The sequence below is a fragment of the Lycorma delicatula genome, chromosome 9, assembly GCF_047948215.1.
Source record: "Lycorma delicatula isolate Av1 chromosome 9, ASM4794821v1, whole genome shotgun sequence".
Classification (NCBI taxonomy): domain Eukaryota; kingdom Metazoa; phylum Arthropoda; class Insecta; order Hemiptera; family Fulgoridae; genus Lycorma; species Lycorma delicatula.
This window is the reverse complement of record NC_134463.1, coordinates 109708385-109726647: the sequence shown is the minus strand read 5'-3', so window position 1 is coordinate 109726647 and position 18263 is coordinate 109708385. Positions and strand designations below refer to the sequence as shown.

At 31.3% G+C, this 18263-nt stretch overlaps 1 protein-coding gene across 1 annotated transcript in view; it reads right to left on the bottom strand.

The window, feature by feature from the left end:
- LOC142330729 (uncharacterized) overlaps positions 1–18263 on the bottom strand; it is a 315974-nt gene that overhangs the window by 307 nt on the left and 297404 nt on the right. Inside the window, exon 4 of the mRNA XM_075376175.1 lies at positions 10421–10535. Within this exon, the coding sequence (XP_075232290.1) occupies positions 10421–10535 (115 nt within the window). The remainder of the gene's footprint in view (positions 1–10420; positions 10536–18263) is intronic.

Sequence of the window (18263 nt, the reverse complement as noted above, 5' to 3'; positions counted from 1 at the left end):
AACATTAATACTAATTCAAAATATTAATTAAAACATATTTAAAAAATATAATAATCATCTTTTATGAATTTTATAAAAATATAAACATTGAAATGAATGAATAAAAATACGAGTAGGTAGAAAATAGTTATATATTTATCGGTTATTTATCAAATACTGGTAAATTATACTGTTCTGGCTATATTGCTGTAAAATTTAGCTGGTATTTTTTATTCATTCTATATGAATTAAATAAGACAGATATATAAATAATATTATTAATTAATAAAAATAATATTTGTATTAATTATTATAACTAAAATATCAATGATGATATCCATCATAATAATGCTGGATGATAATACAACAATAATTTAATTCCATGTAACATCAAGGATATATCAAGGACATATTATGATAGCCGGATGCAGAGTAAAATAATAAATGTGAAGCTATGACTGAAATGTGAAAATTTTCCTACAAGTCATTTCATTAGTTGTTGCAATCTCTGGCTGACAAGTTTATTGTTCGTTATCCAGCCATTAAATCATTTTTATATGAACTTTCCTGTTACATTATATAATTTCTATATAATAATCTTGAGATGAGTATAATTTCACCTGTATGAAAAGGTTGCAGTGGAAGGAAACATAAAACTACCTTAAAAAATGATGCTATTTTACGTAGAACAAGTAAAAGTAATTCTCAGAAAATACTTTTGAGTTACAAAAACACTTAGAATCAGCTGGTGTGAAAATTCACAATTCAACTGTACGCAGAAGACTTCTGGAAAGTGATCGCAAGGCACGAAGGCCTATAAGAAAACAACTTCTTATGGATGCCATGAAAGAAAAGGATTCTTTGGGCTAAAAAATACAAAAACTGGAATACTGAAATTTGGAGAAAAGTCCTTTTCTACTTCAGCGTGTAAGCGTGTCACATGTGCGAAGAAGTGGTGATAAGCAGGTTTCATCAACACATATCAAACAAGTTGGAAGCATCCTTAAAAGAAGATGTTTTGGAGATGCTGCAGCAACTTTGGACCTAAAACTTTAGTACTCATCTCTGGGATGATGAACAGTGAAAAGTACATCTCATTATTGAAAAATAAGATTCTACAAGAACTTCAAAAACTTGCAGATTACTTGGAGTAAAAAACACTGTTTTTCAACAAGATTTGGCCCAGTGCCACTCGTCAAAGAAAGTTAAGCTTTTCGTGTTCCAAAAAGGGATTCCGTGTTTGGACTGCCTTGGAAATTCACCAGACCTGCACCCAACTGAAAATTTGTCGGCAACTGTGATGAAAAACCTAGAGAAAAATGGACTGCACTGCCAAAGAGAAGATGATTTATACTGTATTAAAGGTGCGGTTTCACAATCAAGAAATTAAAGAAATATCTAAAAATACCTATAGATTCAATGCCTAAAGAACTGAAATAATTATTAAAGAGCAAAGAGGATATATAAATAAAAAATACTGCAATAAACACTATACATTCTTTATATGTAATAACAGCTCGGAATGTAAAGATATTTGATTTGATGAAAATAGAAAAATATACGGATTCTCTTTTGAAGAACTGTCTTCTCCCTGTTTTTAAATACCCTGCTCTTTATCTTCAACCTATTACCTTTATCAATTTACTTTTTTTTCTCCTCTTTGTGCTGTACACGTGAAACAATACTGTTGTCTACAGAATTACATGGATAATGCAACAAAAGTGTGGAAAAGAGAAGTTCAAGTAATATATCATTTTATTAATGTAGATGGGCCCTAAATCCCTCTCAGTCACTATAGATAAATAAATAAGAATGCTAGTAAAGATTACATCATAATTCATTATAACTTCACATCACTTCCAAAATTAAATCTGCATGATTAATTTAATTTTTATATTTATTCAGGTGAAAATTGAAAATTTTCATGATAAACAAAATTCAGACACTGCAAATCCTATGCAGGTTGTTTTATCTTAACATATTTGTAAAAATGTACATAATCTTTACCTAATTAAGGAATACAATGAATTTCAACTAAACAACAGATATATTATTTCATACGTATGAATTTTGTTTTCAATAAAAGTCATAACTGAACTTTTAAACCAACAGACAGACAGGCACAGGCATGTGTGCATGCACTTACATGCACTCATGTACACACGCACACACACACACACACACACACACACACACACACACACACACACACACACACACACACACACACACACACACACACACACATACATGGGAGGGAGAGAGAGAATGAGAGAGAAACATACACAAAATTGCATAACAATTGCATTTGTTTGTAACATGAGTAGCCACACAATATCTATTAGGCCGCTGGAATTTGGTAAAAAGAGAAATTGTTATATTTAATCACAAAAAAAACATATAGATAAGACCATTATATGTTTTTTTGAAATATTAGACTAAATAAAATTATTTTTTGTACTGTGGTGTTTGGTAGATGCACAAAATAAATGGCATCCTGCCAAATAATATGGCATGTATGTACTGCCATATAAATACGTAAAAAATTATTTTTTATTTATGTAACATAAACAAAATCTTGTTTAAAATCATAAATAAAAGTTTTCAGTCCTGCATTACTAAAATATGGTAAACTTTTCTATAAACAATATTAGAAAATATATTTAAAAAATTGATAAATTTCACATTCATTCAAAAAGAAGAAATATTTTAAAATGATTTTATAAAAGAATGTAACTAATTTTTAAAAGTATTCCTTATTTATTTGATAAGTTATTTTTATTAAATACTTAGTTTAGTTAAAATAAAAAAAACAGAACAAGGTTAAGTATTAAAAACACCAAAAAACTCCACCAATCTAAAGTTGATAATAATGAAGTGTGTAGCTTAAGATATGAATTTTTTTTATAGATAACAAATATAATAAGAGAAATCACACAATAAAACTAACTTAATATACTTTTAATAGTTATTTATACTGTTGTGTGTTCGTGGCTCGATCAGGATATTGAAAGATTAACAATTTAAGAATGTTTATATAATTACAATTTATTAGTTTCAGAACATAATCCTACATCCTTATTAAGGTCATATTTTTCTTAGGCACATTTGTTAACAATTAAAAAGTAGCAATACTTCCATAAATGTTTTTGCAAATCTCATCCCCACCCCAAAAAATTATTCTAAACTACTGTTATGTTGTGACATCACAGGTAAGCAGTAGCTAAAATACCGCCGAGTAACAATAAATACCACCCGGTTTATTGGTGGTCTGCAGAGATAGAAGAGCAGAGAAGAATCATGCAACGATACAAAAGAGTAGCTCAGAGATTACGCGCTAGAAATAGAACGGAAGAAGAAGGTCGTCTTGCGATAGAGCAATACAGACAAGCTAGGAAAATACTCAACTTCCTTATCAAACAAGCTAAAACAAAGAAATGGCTGGAGTTGTGTGAAGAGCTTAACGTAGATCCCTGGGGAAAGGCATTCAGGATAGTGACCAAACGCCTGGGAAGATATGTGCGACATTGAGTGCTGAAATGTCGGCACGACAGGTTAAATTGCTATTTCCCAGAATAGAAGATCTCAATAGAAAGGTAACTGAGTGTCAGGCTGGCAGGTTCACTCAAAAGGAGGTTTTGGAAGCCATCATGAAATTAAAAAATAAAAAAAGTCCAGGACCAGATGGCATACCTGCCGTCATCATTAAAGAACTTGCTAGGATCATACCCTGGGAATTAGTGGATGTTGCAAGTTATGGCTTACAAAACCGTAACTTCCCCAATAGTTGGAAAGAAGCCTGTTTTCATTCCTAAAATAGGACCAAATCAAGAACAAGTAGGGTACAGACCAATCATACTAATAAATAACATGGGTAAGGTAGTCGAAAGACTACTAGAAACCCGACTCAGAGAAGAAATCGAGGAAAAAGATAGGAAAAAGTTACATGAGGAGCAATATGGTTTTAGAAAAGGCTGGTCTACGATAAACGCGATCGACAAAGTTAAGACCTAGGCATTAAATAGTAGAAACGGCACGTGGAGAACTAGGAAAATCCCACTTATTATAATGTTGGATATAAAAAATGCTTTTGGATCTGTTCCTTGAAAAGCCATTATCGCAGCATTACAAGCCATGAATATAAGTGATTATCTAGTCAACCAGATTAATCAATACCTTTACCATAGATTCATTCAGGTTAAAACTTTAGAAGGAAAATCCACATTTGAGATATTTGGAGGAGTTCCACAAGGATCAGTCCTTGGGCTATACTGTGGAATATTTTTTATGACAAAATTTTTAGATTGGATTATCCCGAGGGGGTTTTTGTTGTTGGATATGCTGATGACATTGCTATCCTAGTGGAAGACAGAGAAGTTAATAACCTAGAGGATAAAGCAAATCAGGCGTTACGAATAATTGATGAATGGCTGGTAGGAAGCATGCTACAGATATCCCCTAACAAATCCTGTTGTTTGGTGTTTTCAGGTAGAAGACCTATTAGAAACCTCAATATAAACATTAGAGGAGAGAGAATTAAGGAGGTCAAAGAAGCAAAGTATTTAGGGGTTCTTTTGGATAAAAGCCTAAGATTTAGCAAACACGTAGAGATGATTTGTAAGAAGGTCACTCCTTTGATTAAGGCATTGAGGACTCTTTTCCAGAACCATGGTACACCGAAAATGGTAATAAGGAGACTGATAACTGCGGCTACCACGTCAGCAATTTTATATGCGGCCCCGATATGGGGAGATACAATGAATATTCAGAGAAACAAAACAAGATTAAAAAGAGTACACAGGCTTGCTTTACTGCGTGTAGGCGCGGGATACAGAACAGTGTCATACGACGCGTTGTGTATATTAACGAAGGTTATACCCATTGATTTACAAATTAAAGGAAGAACACTTAGATATAGGGGTATGCCCAAAGATGAGGTTGAACGGCTAATTGATCAAGAGTGGGAGGATACATGGACACACTCTAGAGTTGGGGATTGGACCAGGCGACTAATCCCCAACATAAATACGTGGACTAGTAATAGACTAGGTAATGTAGATTTTTATACGACACAACTGTTGACGGGGCATGGCTCGTTCGGCCATTATCTGTTTAGAATTGGAAAAAGACCTACCCCACAATGTGTGTACTGCCCAGAGACTGATGATGCGGAACACACTGTGTTTGTATGCCCAAGATGGGCTCCAAATAGAAGAGAAATTTCGGACAACGGACTTACACCTGAAAACCTCTTAAATTGGATGGTCTATAGTGACGATAACTGGGATTGGTTCCGTAGGTTTGCCGGGGAAATCTTACGTACCAAGGTAGAAGAGGACAGAAGAAGGGGTTTGTGAAATTAGGGTAGGGAGGACAGTCCCTCTGTAGATGGCCCGTACGCCGTGGTGTGCGGGTTCCTGAGAAGGGGGGGAACTCCTGGGGAGTGTGGGACAAATAAAAGACCGAGTCCTGTTTGGCGGTGCCGCTCCTGCGGGTGCCTCGGCGCTTAGTGGGGTTGGTGCCGCTGATTAGAGGCAAAGGCATAATGACCAAGACCCGGTTCCCTGCTGAGGGGATGGGAGGTGGCGTAGCCATACCCCGTCTCCGAGGCAGGGGATTAGAGGCAGGCGAATAAAAAAATTAAATTAAAGATCCGAGACCGGGGGAGCTAACCTGCCGTGCCGGGTGTACAACCAGTGGGCGGGGGACGCTCCCTTAGAGTAAAAGGACACTCTCCCCAACTGAGTATACTTAAATGGATATCCGGTCGGAGAGAGTAGGGGAAAAAAAAAAGTAAGCATTAGAATAAATGAATAATATTTCAAGTATAAAAAAGTAACTCAGTCTGGCTGGGTCTCGAATTCGATCGCCTGATTGAATACCTGGTGTGTTAAGCCTCACAGCTACACCAGTCTGCCAAGTGAAATTTGTTGTATGCAAGAACAAGGCTGAAGAGATGCTTTTGCCCAGATTTTGAAGATGACCTCTGGTAAAACCCATAAGGGCTAGGAACAGAGGGGGTGGCATGTGATCAAAACTACCACATGGAGGGTGTCTTCCCCTATGGGGGTCAGGATGTATATATGTTGTAAAATTACATTAGTTTAGTTAGTGCTGACCATTGCTGCTAGTACCACCATACGCGCGCGAATTAAATACGGTTAGAATCACTAAATTAAAATACTGAATTAAATTTTTAATTAGAATCACTGAATTAAATAAACGAAAAAATATTATATCTAAAGAAAGTGATAAATATTTTTAATTAAGTTGTGTGTAAGCCATGAATCAGAAGTAACCCACAGTTGTAGGACTTTCCGGGAAGGTATCTTTAGCCGCGTGATCAGAAAGTCCTTCAACCATTGTCAACTTTTTTCTTTGGTCTTCTTAAAGAATTTTTACTTGGGAAAAATGGGCAGATCAAGAATCTATATAAGAGTGGTTCAGAAACAAAGTTAAACAATTCTTAAACTACTAGCATAAGAAAGTTCACAGAAAGATGGTAAAAGTGCTTAAATGTAGTCATGGAATATATTGAAAAGTAGCATTAGCTTCAATGATATATAATCATTTTTCTCCAGGCATTCATTTCTTTAATTATATTGAATGACCCTTGTACATATAAAAAAGTATTATTGTGATAATAAAAATGCTTTGGAAAATGTGTTAAAATTAAATGTAGTTAGCAATGTCTAATTTTTTATTCAATTGATGAACTTTTGACAATTGTTATATTACATACTAAGGTTATGAATAAAATCATATAAGTATTTTAAAAATTTCTACTGTGAATCTTACGATTGGAATGGCTGGGAAATGAACAGAAGAATAATTATTACTGTCGTTTATTTCATAAAAAATATTTTATAATTTACTGAGTTGTAATTTTAATTTTTTTTACAATTTTTTTTTGTTACGGACAATGTACTGTACTGGTATTGTAATGACTGGAACTAAAATTATGTGTAACCCATTATAATTTTTTTATGCAGATATTTGTTGTTGAATTGTTACATAATATTGGGTATTCTCTCATTCGTTTAGGTATTATGGGTGTTATGCAAAGAATAAAAATAAAATGTATTATTACACAATTACTTGTCTTCCTCACTTTGATCACACACATTTATCATTATGAATGATGAGTTCCCATGTTTATATTTTTATAGTCAGAAAATTATGGAATGCTTAGTGTACTCTGTGTTTAACTACATGTAATAAATGTTTATATTTCATTCTTTTATCTGTTTATTTCACTTTTTAATATGCTTATTAACATATGAGACTAGCAATGAGACTACCTTTAATCAGAAAACAAAATTCTATGCCAAGGCTGGAAATATTAGTGAACTAACAATGACAATATTTGAAAAGAAGCACAAACATTAATTATGGAATTTTTTGGAGTTTCATTTTAATTCTGTAAAAATAGGGTTTGGATGTCAAAAATTACTAGACTGAATGATTTTGATAAAGATGTAATTAGGGGAGTTAATGAATATTGCCAAAGAAAGAATTCTTAACTGCAAAAAAAATACTTTTGTACAAGTTTGGTTTCCTAATGAAACTAACTAAAAAAAAATCATTTTTAAGCATTAACAAAAGGATAAGGAATGTTTTTATTGGAACATTTGAATGTTTTTAATAAAACTTCCATAAATAAAAGCTGTTTCATATTAATGTTTTAAATAAATAAATTACTATGTAATTAAATTTGATAATTGTGATGACTAATTAATACAACTAATAACAAAATTAATGTTAAATGAGAGTGAATGACTGATACTTATAGTATTTTTATGCTAATTTCATATATGTTAATACATTTTTTCTATAATGTTAATCCATTCTGCATTAGAACCCAAAAATATCTCCTGGTGAAAGCATTCTCCATGTTCATCACTGACAGCACCAAGATTTTAAGGGAAAATCCAAATGTGAATGTAAGAAATGAATTTTTAATGACATGTTACATCAAAGTTCTTTGTAGTTTTGAAGGAGTTTACTAACAAGTTCTCTGTAGTTACTGGCCTTGGTTTCCAAGGAAGTTGTTTACACCTTTTAAAATGATTTCCACGCAGCGGCCTCAAAGTTAATCATACATTCTTCAAACACCGAATCACTCATTAATTTTATTATTTGTGGACCAACAAATATATCTTCCTTTATTTTGGCATCGCTTATATTATGGAATTTATTTTTTAGAAACTGAAACCCTGCACCATTACGATCAATTGCTTTACAAAATTTTTGAATAAACCTAGCTTAATGTTTAGTGGTGAAATATAAACTTTTTCTGATTTTACAAATGTCTGACTAACAACATTCTTCTCTCCTACAGTCAGTTCCTCTCTATTTGGCCAATGTTCTTTTATGTAATGGTTTTTCCTATCCCTGCTGTCCTACTTGCACAAAAAGCTACAGAACTTAGTGTATCCAGGTTGCAGTCCAAGTAAAATCGCTATTACTTTCAGATCTCCACAAATATGTCATAAATATTTCTCATATTAAATTCTGCTCAATGCAAGTTTCATACTTTCATAAGACCCTTTCATGTGAACAGCATATGAGAATGATATTGATGGATATTTATTTTCAATGTGAAGTAGAACAGCTTTCAAACTAAGCTTTGACAAGTCAATAAAAAGTTGCCATTCATTAGGATAGTGCATATGTCCCAAAGCTTCGAGATAAGAGTCCACATCATAACAGTATACTAAGTTTTTCTACTGAGAGAAGAAATGTTCAAATTCTGTATTTTTTTGCAGTTGAGAATTCTTTCTTTTGCATTATTCATTAACTCCCCTAATTACATCTTTATCAAAGTCATTCAGTCTAGTAATTTTTGACACCCTGACACGGAAAGTACTATTTTAATGTTGTATTTTAAAGTACTATTTTGATGCCAGTATTTCTGATTCTTTGATAAATTTAGATCACGGACCAGATCATTTAATTCTGACTGATTAATTAATGGGGTTCAGATAATCTATTTTCTAAAAAGTTTGGATATTTTTCTTCATCGCTGATAAGTCACCACAAGATTCGACATTTTCACAATCATCTAAATTCCATGTTTCTGGTGGTATTTGAATTAGATGCTCTTGGCTATGTGGTATTGGTCGCATGGCAGAGGGAATATTAGGGTATTTAATAGTAGATCTAGTTTTAGCTGTTAGCCCAGATATCTTTATTACACAAAAATAACAGTCTTTGGTGTGATCCTTCAGTTCTCTCCAAACCACTGGAACTGCAAATGGCATGTGATGAGATCCATTTAGCCAACTAATTAACAATGTTACACAAGAAGCACAGTAAATATGAGGAGCCCAAGATTTGTCTGATCACCTAATTTACATCTGAAATACAGTTCATATTACTTTTTTATCAGTGGAGTTATATTTTTTTCTGAGACTAACGTTACCTCACCACAGATGAAGCAGGAATTGTTTAGATGATTAATGCAACTGTGAGGCATTGTTAGTAATTACAATAACTAATATTATTTTTAAAAAAACATTTATGAACACACTAATTTAATAAACATACTCACTTTACTAAACAACAAATACCCACACATACGAAAGCTAGCTACAAAACTGAATGTTACACATGAGAACTTGCACTTGAATGAGAATAAAATTATTTCACAAATCTACACAACAGTTTATAAATAAATATAATAACAGAAATAACTAATGAGTGGGTTATATGTTTAGAGCAATATGAAAATAACATGATGACTAATGTCCAACAAATCCATATGACAACAATTAAGGGACTGTAATAAGTAAACAAAGAATATTTAGTGGATAAATAATATAATAAAATACGCTCACAAAATGCTTTGCTTATGGAGTTCATACATGATGCTACCTGAAAATAAGAATGACAGATACAAAAAAATTAAGCCTGAAAGAAGAATTCTGATATCATATTTGAAATCAGTGTGAAAAATACTAACAATCAGTTATTCAGTCTCATTTAACAAAATCATTGTTGATCAGTGTAATTACTTAGACTAATAATTGATTAAAATGAATCCTTGCAATTTAATAAGTAGATAAATTAAAAATTTATCTAAGAACACTTACAATATTTCTTGTTAAAAGTGCTTTTATTGGGAACATCAGAAACATCCATAATTTTTTTTTCAATTATAATAGTATAATTTACAGAATTCAAAACTCAAAAAAAACAATAATGATCTTTCACAGAATAAACATTATAGCATTTACTGTGTTCACACTATGAAAGTACATCAACAAAAAATCAGAACAATAATCAGTTTAAAGTGTAAATTTTTAATTTATTTTGGAACATTTCAATCGTAAGATACTAGTTAAATTAAACAGATAATTAAGTCATTTAAAATCGTAATAAACAATTTTCACTATTTATTAAAGTCAATATATATTAATGAAAATAAAATTAATTTTACCTGCTGCTGTCACTGTTAAAATTCCTGCAGGCATACCAAGACCGAGATTTAATTTCCCTCTTTCCTGTATGAATGCAACTGTGCCCATAACAAGTGCTGATATACCACAGACAATCTATAAAAATGGAATATTTTTTAATTAATCGTGATTTTACATTTTAAAATAAATTAATAAAACATTTACATACAATTAATAACAATTTTCAAAAAAAAACAAAAAAAAAATTAATATTGAATTACAAAAATGTAATTTATTTTATACAGGTAAAAATTTAGGCAATAAAATAGCATTAACAATTAAAGCTGCTAATTTAAGAACAATTAAATATGAGCTTGAGTAAGAGTGAAGGAAAAGTTGATAAAGTGAAAGAAAAGCATGTAGGATTCCAGACAAGAACGTCAATTAAAACTCACTCCTTAAAACATGATGGTTCAATAAAAAAGTTACATCTAGGATATGAAGAACTGAAAATAATGAGTTAAAAAATGGATGGTATACAAGCATATCAATATTCAAAGCTATGAGTATATACAAATTGTAATTTACATCACTGACTAAAAAATTGTAAGATTTAAATGGTGTTTGAATGTGATAGATGAATTCTGTCGGCATTTAATTATTAATGATTACAATGTCACGTAACATATAATAAGTAATACTGAGCAATGACATGAAACTAACTGATGAACTGAAAGTGATTTAAATTAGAAGAAATGAAATTTATCATCAGAAAAACAATAAAATGCTGATTGTGGATTTGCTTATGATCAGAATATTTTCCAATTAAAAGCATAATAAATAATATATACTTTTTTTTAACCACTGTTAAAATACATACGATAATTAAGAAAATTATAAAAAATTATTTAACATGAATTCTGAAACAATGTAATTTTTCATTTAAGAAATCCATTAAAGTTATTGAAAAAACTACAAATCCACTGGAAAACTTCAACAAGACAAAAAATTATCCTCAAAATTGGTCAGTTAGATAAAGAATATGGTCTTCAACATTATATGTAAAATCAAGTTAAAAATATGCAATATTACTTTAATAATATCTCAGCTCAATGAAGAGTATTCTTTTTTGTATTTATTCACTCAGAGTACAATTTTTTTAAAATTATTTTTGCAGTTCTACATAAAGAACTGGCGTCAGACCCAGTTATTTACATTTTTATGTCATTTTCAATAAAAAGTTATAGGTTTGATTAGTGGATTCATATACCTTTCTGTAACATCCTAGTGGTTGTGTCAGTGTCACAAACAGGTTTGTTTTATTGTCAGTCTGCACCCAGTAGAGTCCTGAACTTTATGTGGCCCTATCAGATCCAGCCCAAACGTTCTTGTTACTATTTTTTGCTACTGTGAATTTTGTTTTGTGTAAATGTTTTTATTGCATTTACTTTTATCATATTTTAATTCTTTTTTACTTACTAATAACTTTTAATTTGAGTTTTTGAACAATTTTAAAAATATAATGGAACATGCTTGTAGAAGGTGGTTTCTACAAGCGAAACTGATAGAATTTTATGTGATGATGACAGTGAACTGAATGATTTCGATGCAGATCATAATTTCGAGTTATTTAGTAATCATGATAGCAAAAATGAATTTAGTGAAGAGAATGAAAGTGAAGAATCACCATCTAAAGCCGCTGCTGCCAGTCATCAGACTCCTTTACCACCAGACACCAACATTGCAGACTTAGATTCAGGTATGCTACCATCACTGCACTATTTAAGTAGGGACAGGAAAACCAAATGGAAGAAAAATTTATTCCCCCAAAATACACAAACTAGAAGTCACAACCTAGTGTCCTTACATCTTCCTGGAAATGTTCAGAATGCAATGAATGTAAATGCACTGTAAGAGTCATGAGAATTATTTTTCAATGAACCTCTAATTGAATTAGTCATTGAATCAACAATCATTTACATAGAATCTATTAGACAAAATTACAGGAGTGATCCAAACATGGTGAGACCAACTGCTAATGATGAAATAAAAGGCCTATTTTGGCCTACTTTACATAGCTGGCACACTGCGTGCTACTAAATTAAACATTTCAGAGTTTTTGGACACGGAGGGAAGTGGTGTGTAAATTTTCAGAGGAGCTATATCTTTAAAAAGATTAAAATTTTTAGCGTATTGTCTAAGATCAGATAACATCAACACTAGAAATGAAAAGAAAGCGGTTGACAATCTTGCCGCTTTCAGAAATCTTCTTGATATTTTTGTCTCGAACTGTAATAAATGAGAATCATGTGTGGCCACTCTGCCTTTTTTTTTTGCAGTCTTGAACATTGCTGCACTGAACGGTTATCTCACTCTAATGCCAATCAGATAACTATGGAGTCAGGATTTTCTCAAGAAGTTAGTGAAATCTCTTATAAAGCTCTATATGTTGCAGCACACAATACAAACTAATCTCCCACATGAAACTCGGCTTCTTGCAGCAAGACTTTCTGGGATCCAAATGGAAAGAACAGCTTTTCCAGAGCCAGGTTTAGTTAATTTGGTGATGGACTGGTGAGTAGAGAGTAAAACAGTAGGGAAACTAAGACCAGAACTTATAAAACAAATAGTTAAGGAAAATATTAAAATATTTGTAGTAATAATATGAATTCAGAAGATTAATTCAGTACAGAAAGTAATGTGGACAATAGCATCAAAATTGTCATCAAATGAAAAAAGGTTCAATGTTCCAGTAAAAAAAAAATCAATGAACAAAATGATAGAAAATAATATTTTTATATTTTTAAGTTATAAGGTTTACAGAAAAGTAAAAGCAAAATTTATTATGATTTTCATTCTAAACTGAATTTATAAAGACTGCCGACTTAAATGAACTTTTTACAATAAGGATAAAATTAATAATGAAACAAAAAAAAATCTAAACTACACAATAAACATAAAGAAAAACATTTCTATGTTAAAATACTGCTACATTCAAAGGGGAATTATTTAGATTAAATAAAACTAATGGACACATTGACCTGTTATAATTCTTTACAATTAGGTGTTAGATATTATGAATCAGATTCAAACTTAGTTTTCATTTTGGAAAATAAAACTGATTATTTCATCAAGTTTAAATTGCAATGGCATTTTTCAATTTTTTTAAGAATTACAATATTAAAAAATGTGTAATCATAAAGAAACTTAAATGACATCAAAATTAAATTTAAAAGATAAATTTCTAAGTAATTAAGATGTGAATCTGAACACGCGCGCGCGCGCGCACACACACACACACACACAATAACTTTCATGCAAACTGATTAAATATAAATAAATATTGATAAGTACTCAATAAAACCATTTTTTTAAATCCATTTTTAGAGCATTACTCAAATGATTCACACCCATGTTATTGACTAATAAAAGATAAAAACAAGAATATAATTCTCATTGCGTAAGGTATTTCTAAAATAAAATTGCAACATTTAAACTACCAGTAAAATTAATAACAAAAAATAATAAAAATTAATGAAATATATTTTTCAAACATTACAACAGAAAGTATTTAATTTTACAAACAGAAGGTGAGGAGCATGTTACTTAAAGTTTCATAAGTATATTATGATGACTTCTGCTGATTATTTGACAATTCTGCAAACTTGTCTGAGCTTACATAGATATTTTAGAGGTTTAACCTTGCTCTAACATTCAAGTATGTAAAATACAACTTCTGTAACAAAAACTGTATAAACATAATAAAAAAAATAATATTATTGAGTAAAAATAACTCTTACAAAGAAAAATGTAAATAACCAAAAAATTAACCCTGTAATTTACTTAAACAAGTAGCCAAACCTACTACACAATTATACTAGATTTCTAAAACTAATGGTGTTATTTTAGTGAAATCTCTATTCTTTTTTCTTTCTATCCTTTTTTTTTATGAAATAAGAATAAAAAAAAATCCCTTTCAGCATTCCGGAAGGCGGAGGTAGATTACATTGGTGCTAAGTAGGGGGATAAAAAAGATTTCCACCTTAAAGTTAAGAAAAACTTCAAATTTACTCAATACATATTATATCATATTTAATTAATTACTTCTTATAAACAATTATTTTTAATACTTCCTATTTTCATTTACTTACCAGTGGACAAATTTGAAAAAAATTACATTTTTTAATCAAATACAAATTTTTAGTAAAATGAATGCATACTAATACTCACAAATCTGAAAATGAGATGAAGATCTGAGTGATCCTTAAATCAGAAGAGAATGTTTTAGTGATTCAAACATTTTTACTTGCTTTATTTTAACTCACAATGGTTTTTCATTTTTTTCATATTTGTCCTCAAATCTTGCATCCTTAATTTAACATACTTCCTGACATTGCCAGTTGATGAAATTTTACATTGTTAGAAAGGTTGGGTGATAATACAATATTCCACCATTACCTTTGCAAACATCCCCCCATACGGAGGTAAATTTGTAAAATGTATATAGGCAACAAAAAAAGTTTTGTTAATTGGCAATTGTATTTCAATAATGAAAAACTTCACTATTTTCTTACTTTGTAAAGTAAAATGTTTGATTGAAAATTTGTTTGATATTTTATAAATATATTAGAAATTTCAGTACATGGTGTTAGCTTTGAAATCCAAATTAACCTACTAATTAAACTCATGCAATGTATGATAATTTGATTAAAGTATGGCTAAGAAGTATACAGCAAGCTTTAAAAAAAATTTTTAATTTTTGTAATATTATTCGAATATAAAGATACTGACAACTGAATGTAATATTAATTGGATCAATAACCCACTGTTTTGTTTTAAAATGTTTCACTTGTTTAACAACAGTGAAAATCACTCTCAATTTATCGAAGTACTTCCATAACAGTAACACGCTAAAATTTACAAAACAAAAGCAATGAATTGTACCATGAGAAATTTTATAATTTAGTATTTTTATAGCTGAAGTTAACAGTTAAAAACCATATCTCAAAAACATAATTTACAAAAATTAATATATATTTTATGGTCATACGGACACCTTACAATAATTGGATAATTAAGACCAGATAAAGTAAAATTAGACATTAGCCTCCTGAAGGGAAGAAAAGCCTCTTGAAGGGAGGTAAAGGTTATACATTTCTCATACTTAAGAGAAATAGATGATGAAAAAAACAGAAGTCATGTCATCTTTGATTTAATGGAATGATTAGAGTAAATAGCAGTGGAAAGAAATTATAAAGAAAAGAGATTAAAAAATAATCTTCTGGACAAAATAACAAAATGATAATTTATGCCTTCCCATTACTTTCTAAGTGATACAAAACACCAATTCCAATCATTTGTGCTTTATATTTGCAATATACACCAAGAAACAGATTTTTTTTTTTTTACCTCCGGGACCACTGCTAGGTATTGCTTCGGAGGATGAGATGAATGATTTGAAGCATGTGTGAAAATGCCATGCCTGACTGAGATTCGAACACAGGACCTACGGATGAAAAGCCGAGATGGTATCACTCATGCCACGGCGGCCGGTAAGAAATAGATTAATAATAAATAAATACACTTTTGGTGTAGAACACTTAAAACAGTTTAGACTAAATGTCTAAAGTGTGGAGTTATGGTTATGGGCCAATGGATGGGTAGTGCCCAGTGTAAGTTAAGGGATGGTTAGTCGCTTGCAACTAAACACAAACAGGAGTATTGCCTCTCATTAAGATGTTGATTAGATGTTACGTTTGTCTCGCCAGGGTTGGCACAGAGGTCTAGTTGAGGAGTACTTGGCGAAGAGAGTTTAAGCGATCATAAGGCTATCCTCTTCAAGACTGATGTCACTCAGGTACATAGGATGAGTGTATGTGAGGGTAAGATAATTTCAGAGACAGACCTGTGTAAATTCAGGGGCAAAATTAGTAAGCATCTTGGTCACCTGGATGACTTGAGTATACTCTGGCCAGAGTATTACTCTGGCGTTGAGTATCTAACTGAAGTATTGGCTAAGAGAATAACAGAATCTTTTGTAAGTAGAAAACAGATCAAGAGGAGGGTGTATTGGTGGACACTGTGGCTAGAGGTGAATGTATGAAGGCCCACAGAAAGTTGCAAAAAGCTAGGAGGAGGGCAAATGAGGAGGAGGTCCTGCAATGTATGAGACAGTTAAGAGAGAAAAGAAAGACTATTTTTATGAGTAAGTTAGTAAAATGAAAGGAAATGTGTAATCAGTTCAGAGTAGGATATTTGGGGTAGGCCTTCAAAATCATTACTGGTAAGTTTTGGAAGCATGCTACCCATGTTATCAAAAAAAAATGGTGAAAATGTATAGAGATTTTTTCCCAAGACAACACTCCCAAAGCAGAAGGGAAGTTATTGTAGTGGATATACCTCTGTTCTCCTTGGAGGGTCTTTTTCAGGCGGTGAGGAGATTATCAGTAAAGAAACGTCCAAGTCTGGATAGCATAGCAAATGAGGCAGTTGAAGCAACTGTAGAGATTATGCCATTGCAGCAGGTCTTGGCAGTATTTAACAGGATACTATAGGAGGGATGCCTGCCGAGTAACTTGAAGAAGGCCAATTTAGATCTACTGAGGACAGGGGAGAAGGATGTGTGTGAGCCTACTGGCTTTCGCACTATGTTTACTTAGTTGTCTTAATAACCTGTTTGAGCAGCTTTCGGTTGAGAGTTGGAATGCAAAGGGGGTCTTAGTGAGTTCCATTCTGGCTTTAGGAAAGGACACTACCACTCCGCCATGGAGATCAGCATGACAGATTTATATTTACGCAAAAATAAATGGATACAGTTATAAACAGACCTTCCAAAGCAGACTTGAAGAAGTTACATATGAACTGGATACTGATGGAGGACCATGTTTTTATTTCATCAAGAAAAATAAGTGGCCACAAACTGATCAAAATTATAACTCTATCAAAATCAAGAATGTCAGATTTCAGCAGAAGTTATCATGAATTATAGCATCATTACTAATTTAAATGTCTCCAAGTACAACTTCCTTTGAACCATTGACAACAATAAGATACCATAACCATCATGAAGGATTGTGCCTACAAAAACAATTTAATTGAATTACTAAAATGCTTTATGATATGCTAAAACTGCTACCAATACGATTAATGATATTGGGTAATCTCTTCTATAAATGACAGGCATTACTGCAAGCGATCATAAGTAAATTTGAAACTATTATAAATATCCAATATTTAATCACCATGCCCATGTCATGTATTCCTATAAATTACAATAGCAGCAGGAGAGAAACTTATTGAATAGATACCCTACTCTGGTTGATGCAATTATAGTAGAATGTAAATCGATCTACTGAAATTTCTACATTTTTCAATTTACTACAACCAGTTCCATAGAGGATCATTTAAATAATTTAATAAAAGAAATAATCAACAACATTACTACATTACCATTTCTATGCATACTAACATAAATTTTTTTAAAGTTATGAAACATTCTAACATTCAGATGTTAAAGGAAGGTTTTTTTCTCTAACACTGTACTGAGAACAAAAAAAGCAACACTAAACTATTTATTATTAAATTTATTTAAATTATCTAAATTATATTATATTAATATAATATCAGTATTATTAATCTATTATTAAAGTTGTTTATGCTGTTTTAAATGGACTTCTGTTGTAAATTGAAATATGAAACTTAAATATTTACACTGATTTAAATAGACTTATTTAGATTTTCTTAAAGCTTATCAATAAATTATAAATATAATTATTCCGTAATAATTTTTTGTAATTAAGTAAACAGCATGACAAAGTTACAATTAAGGCATGTTAACAAAAACTTTAAGACATGTTTAATAAAAATATATTCGTGAATATTTTA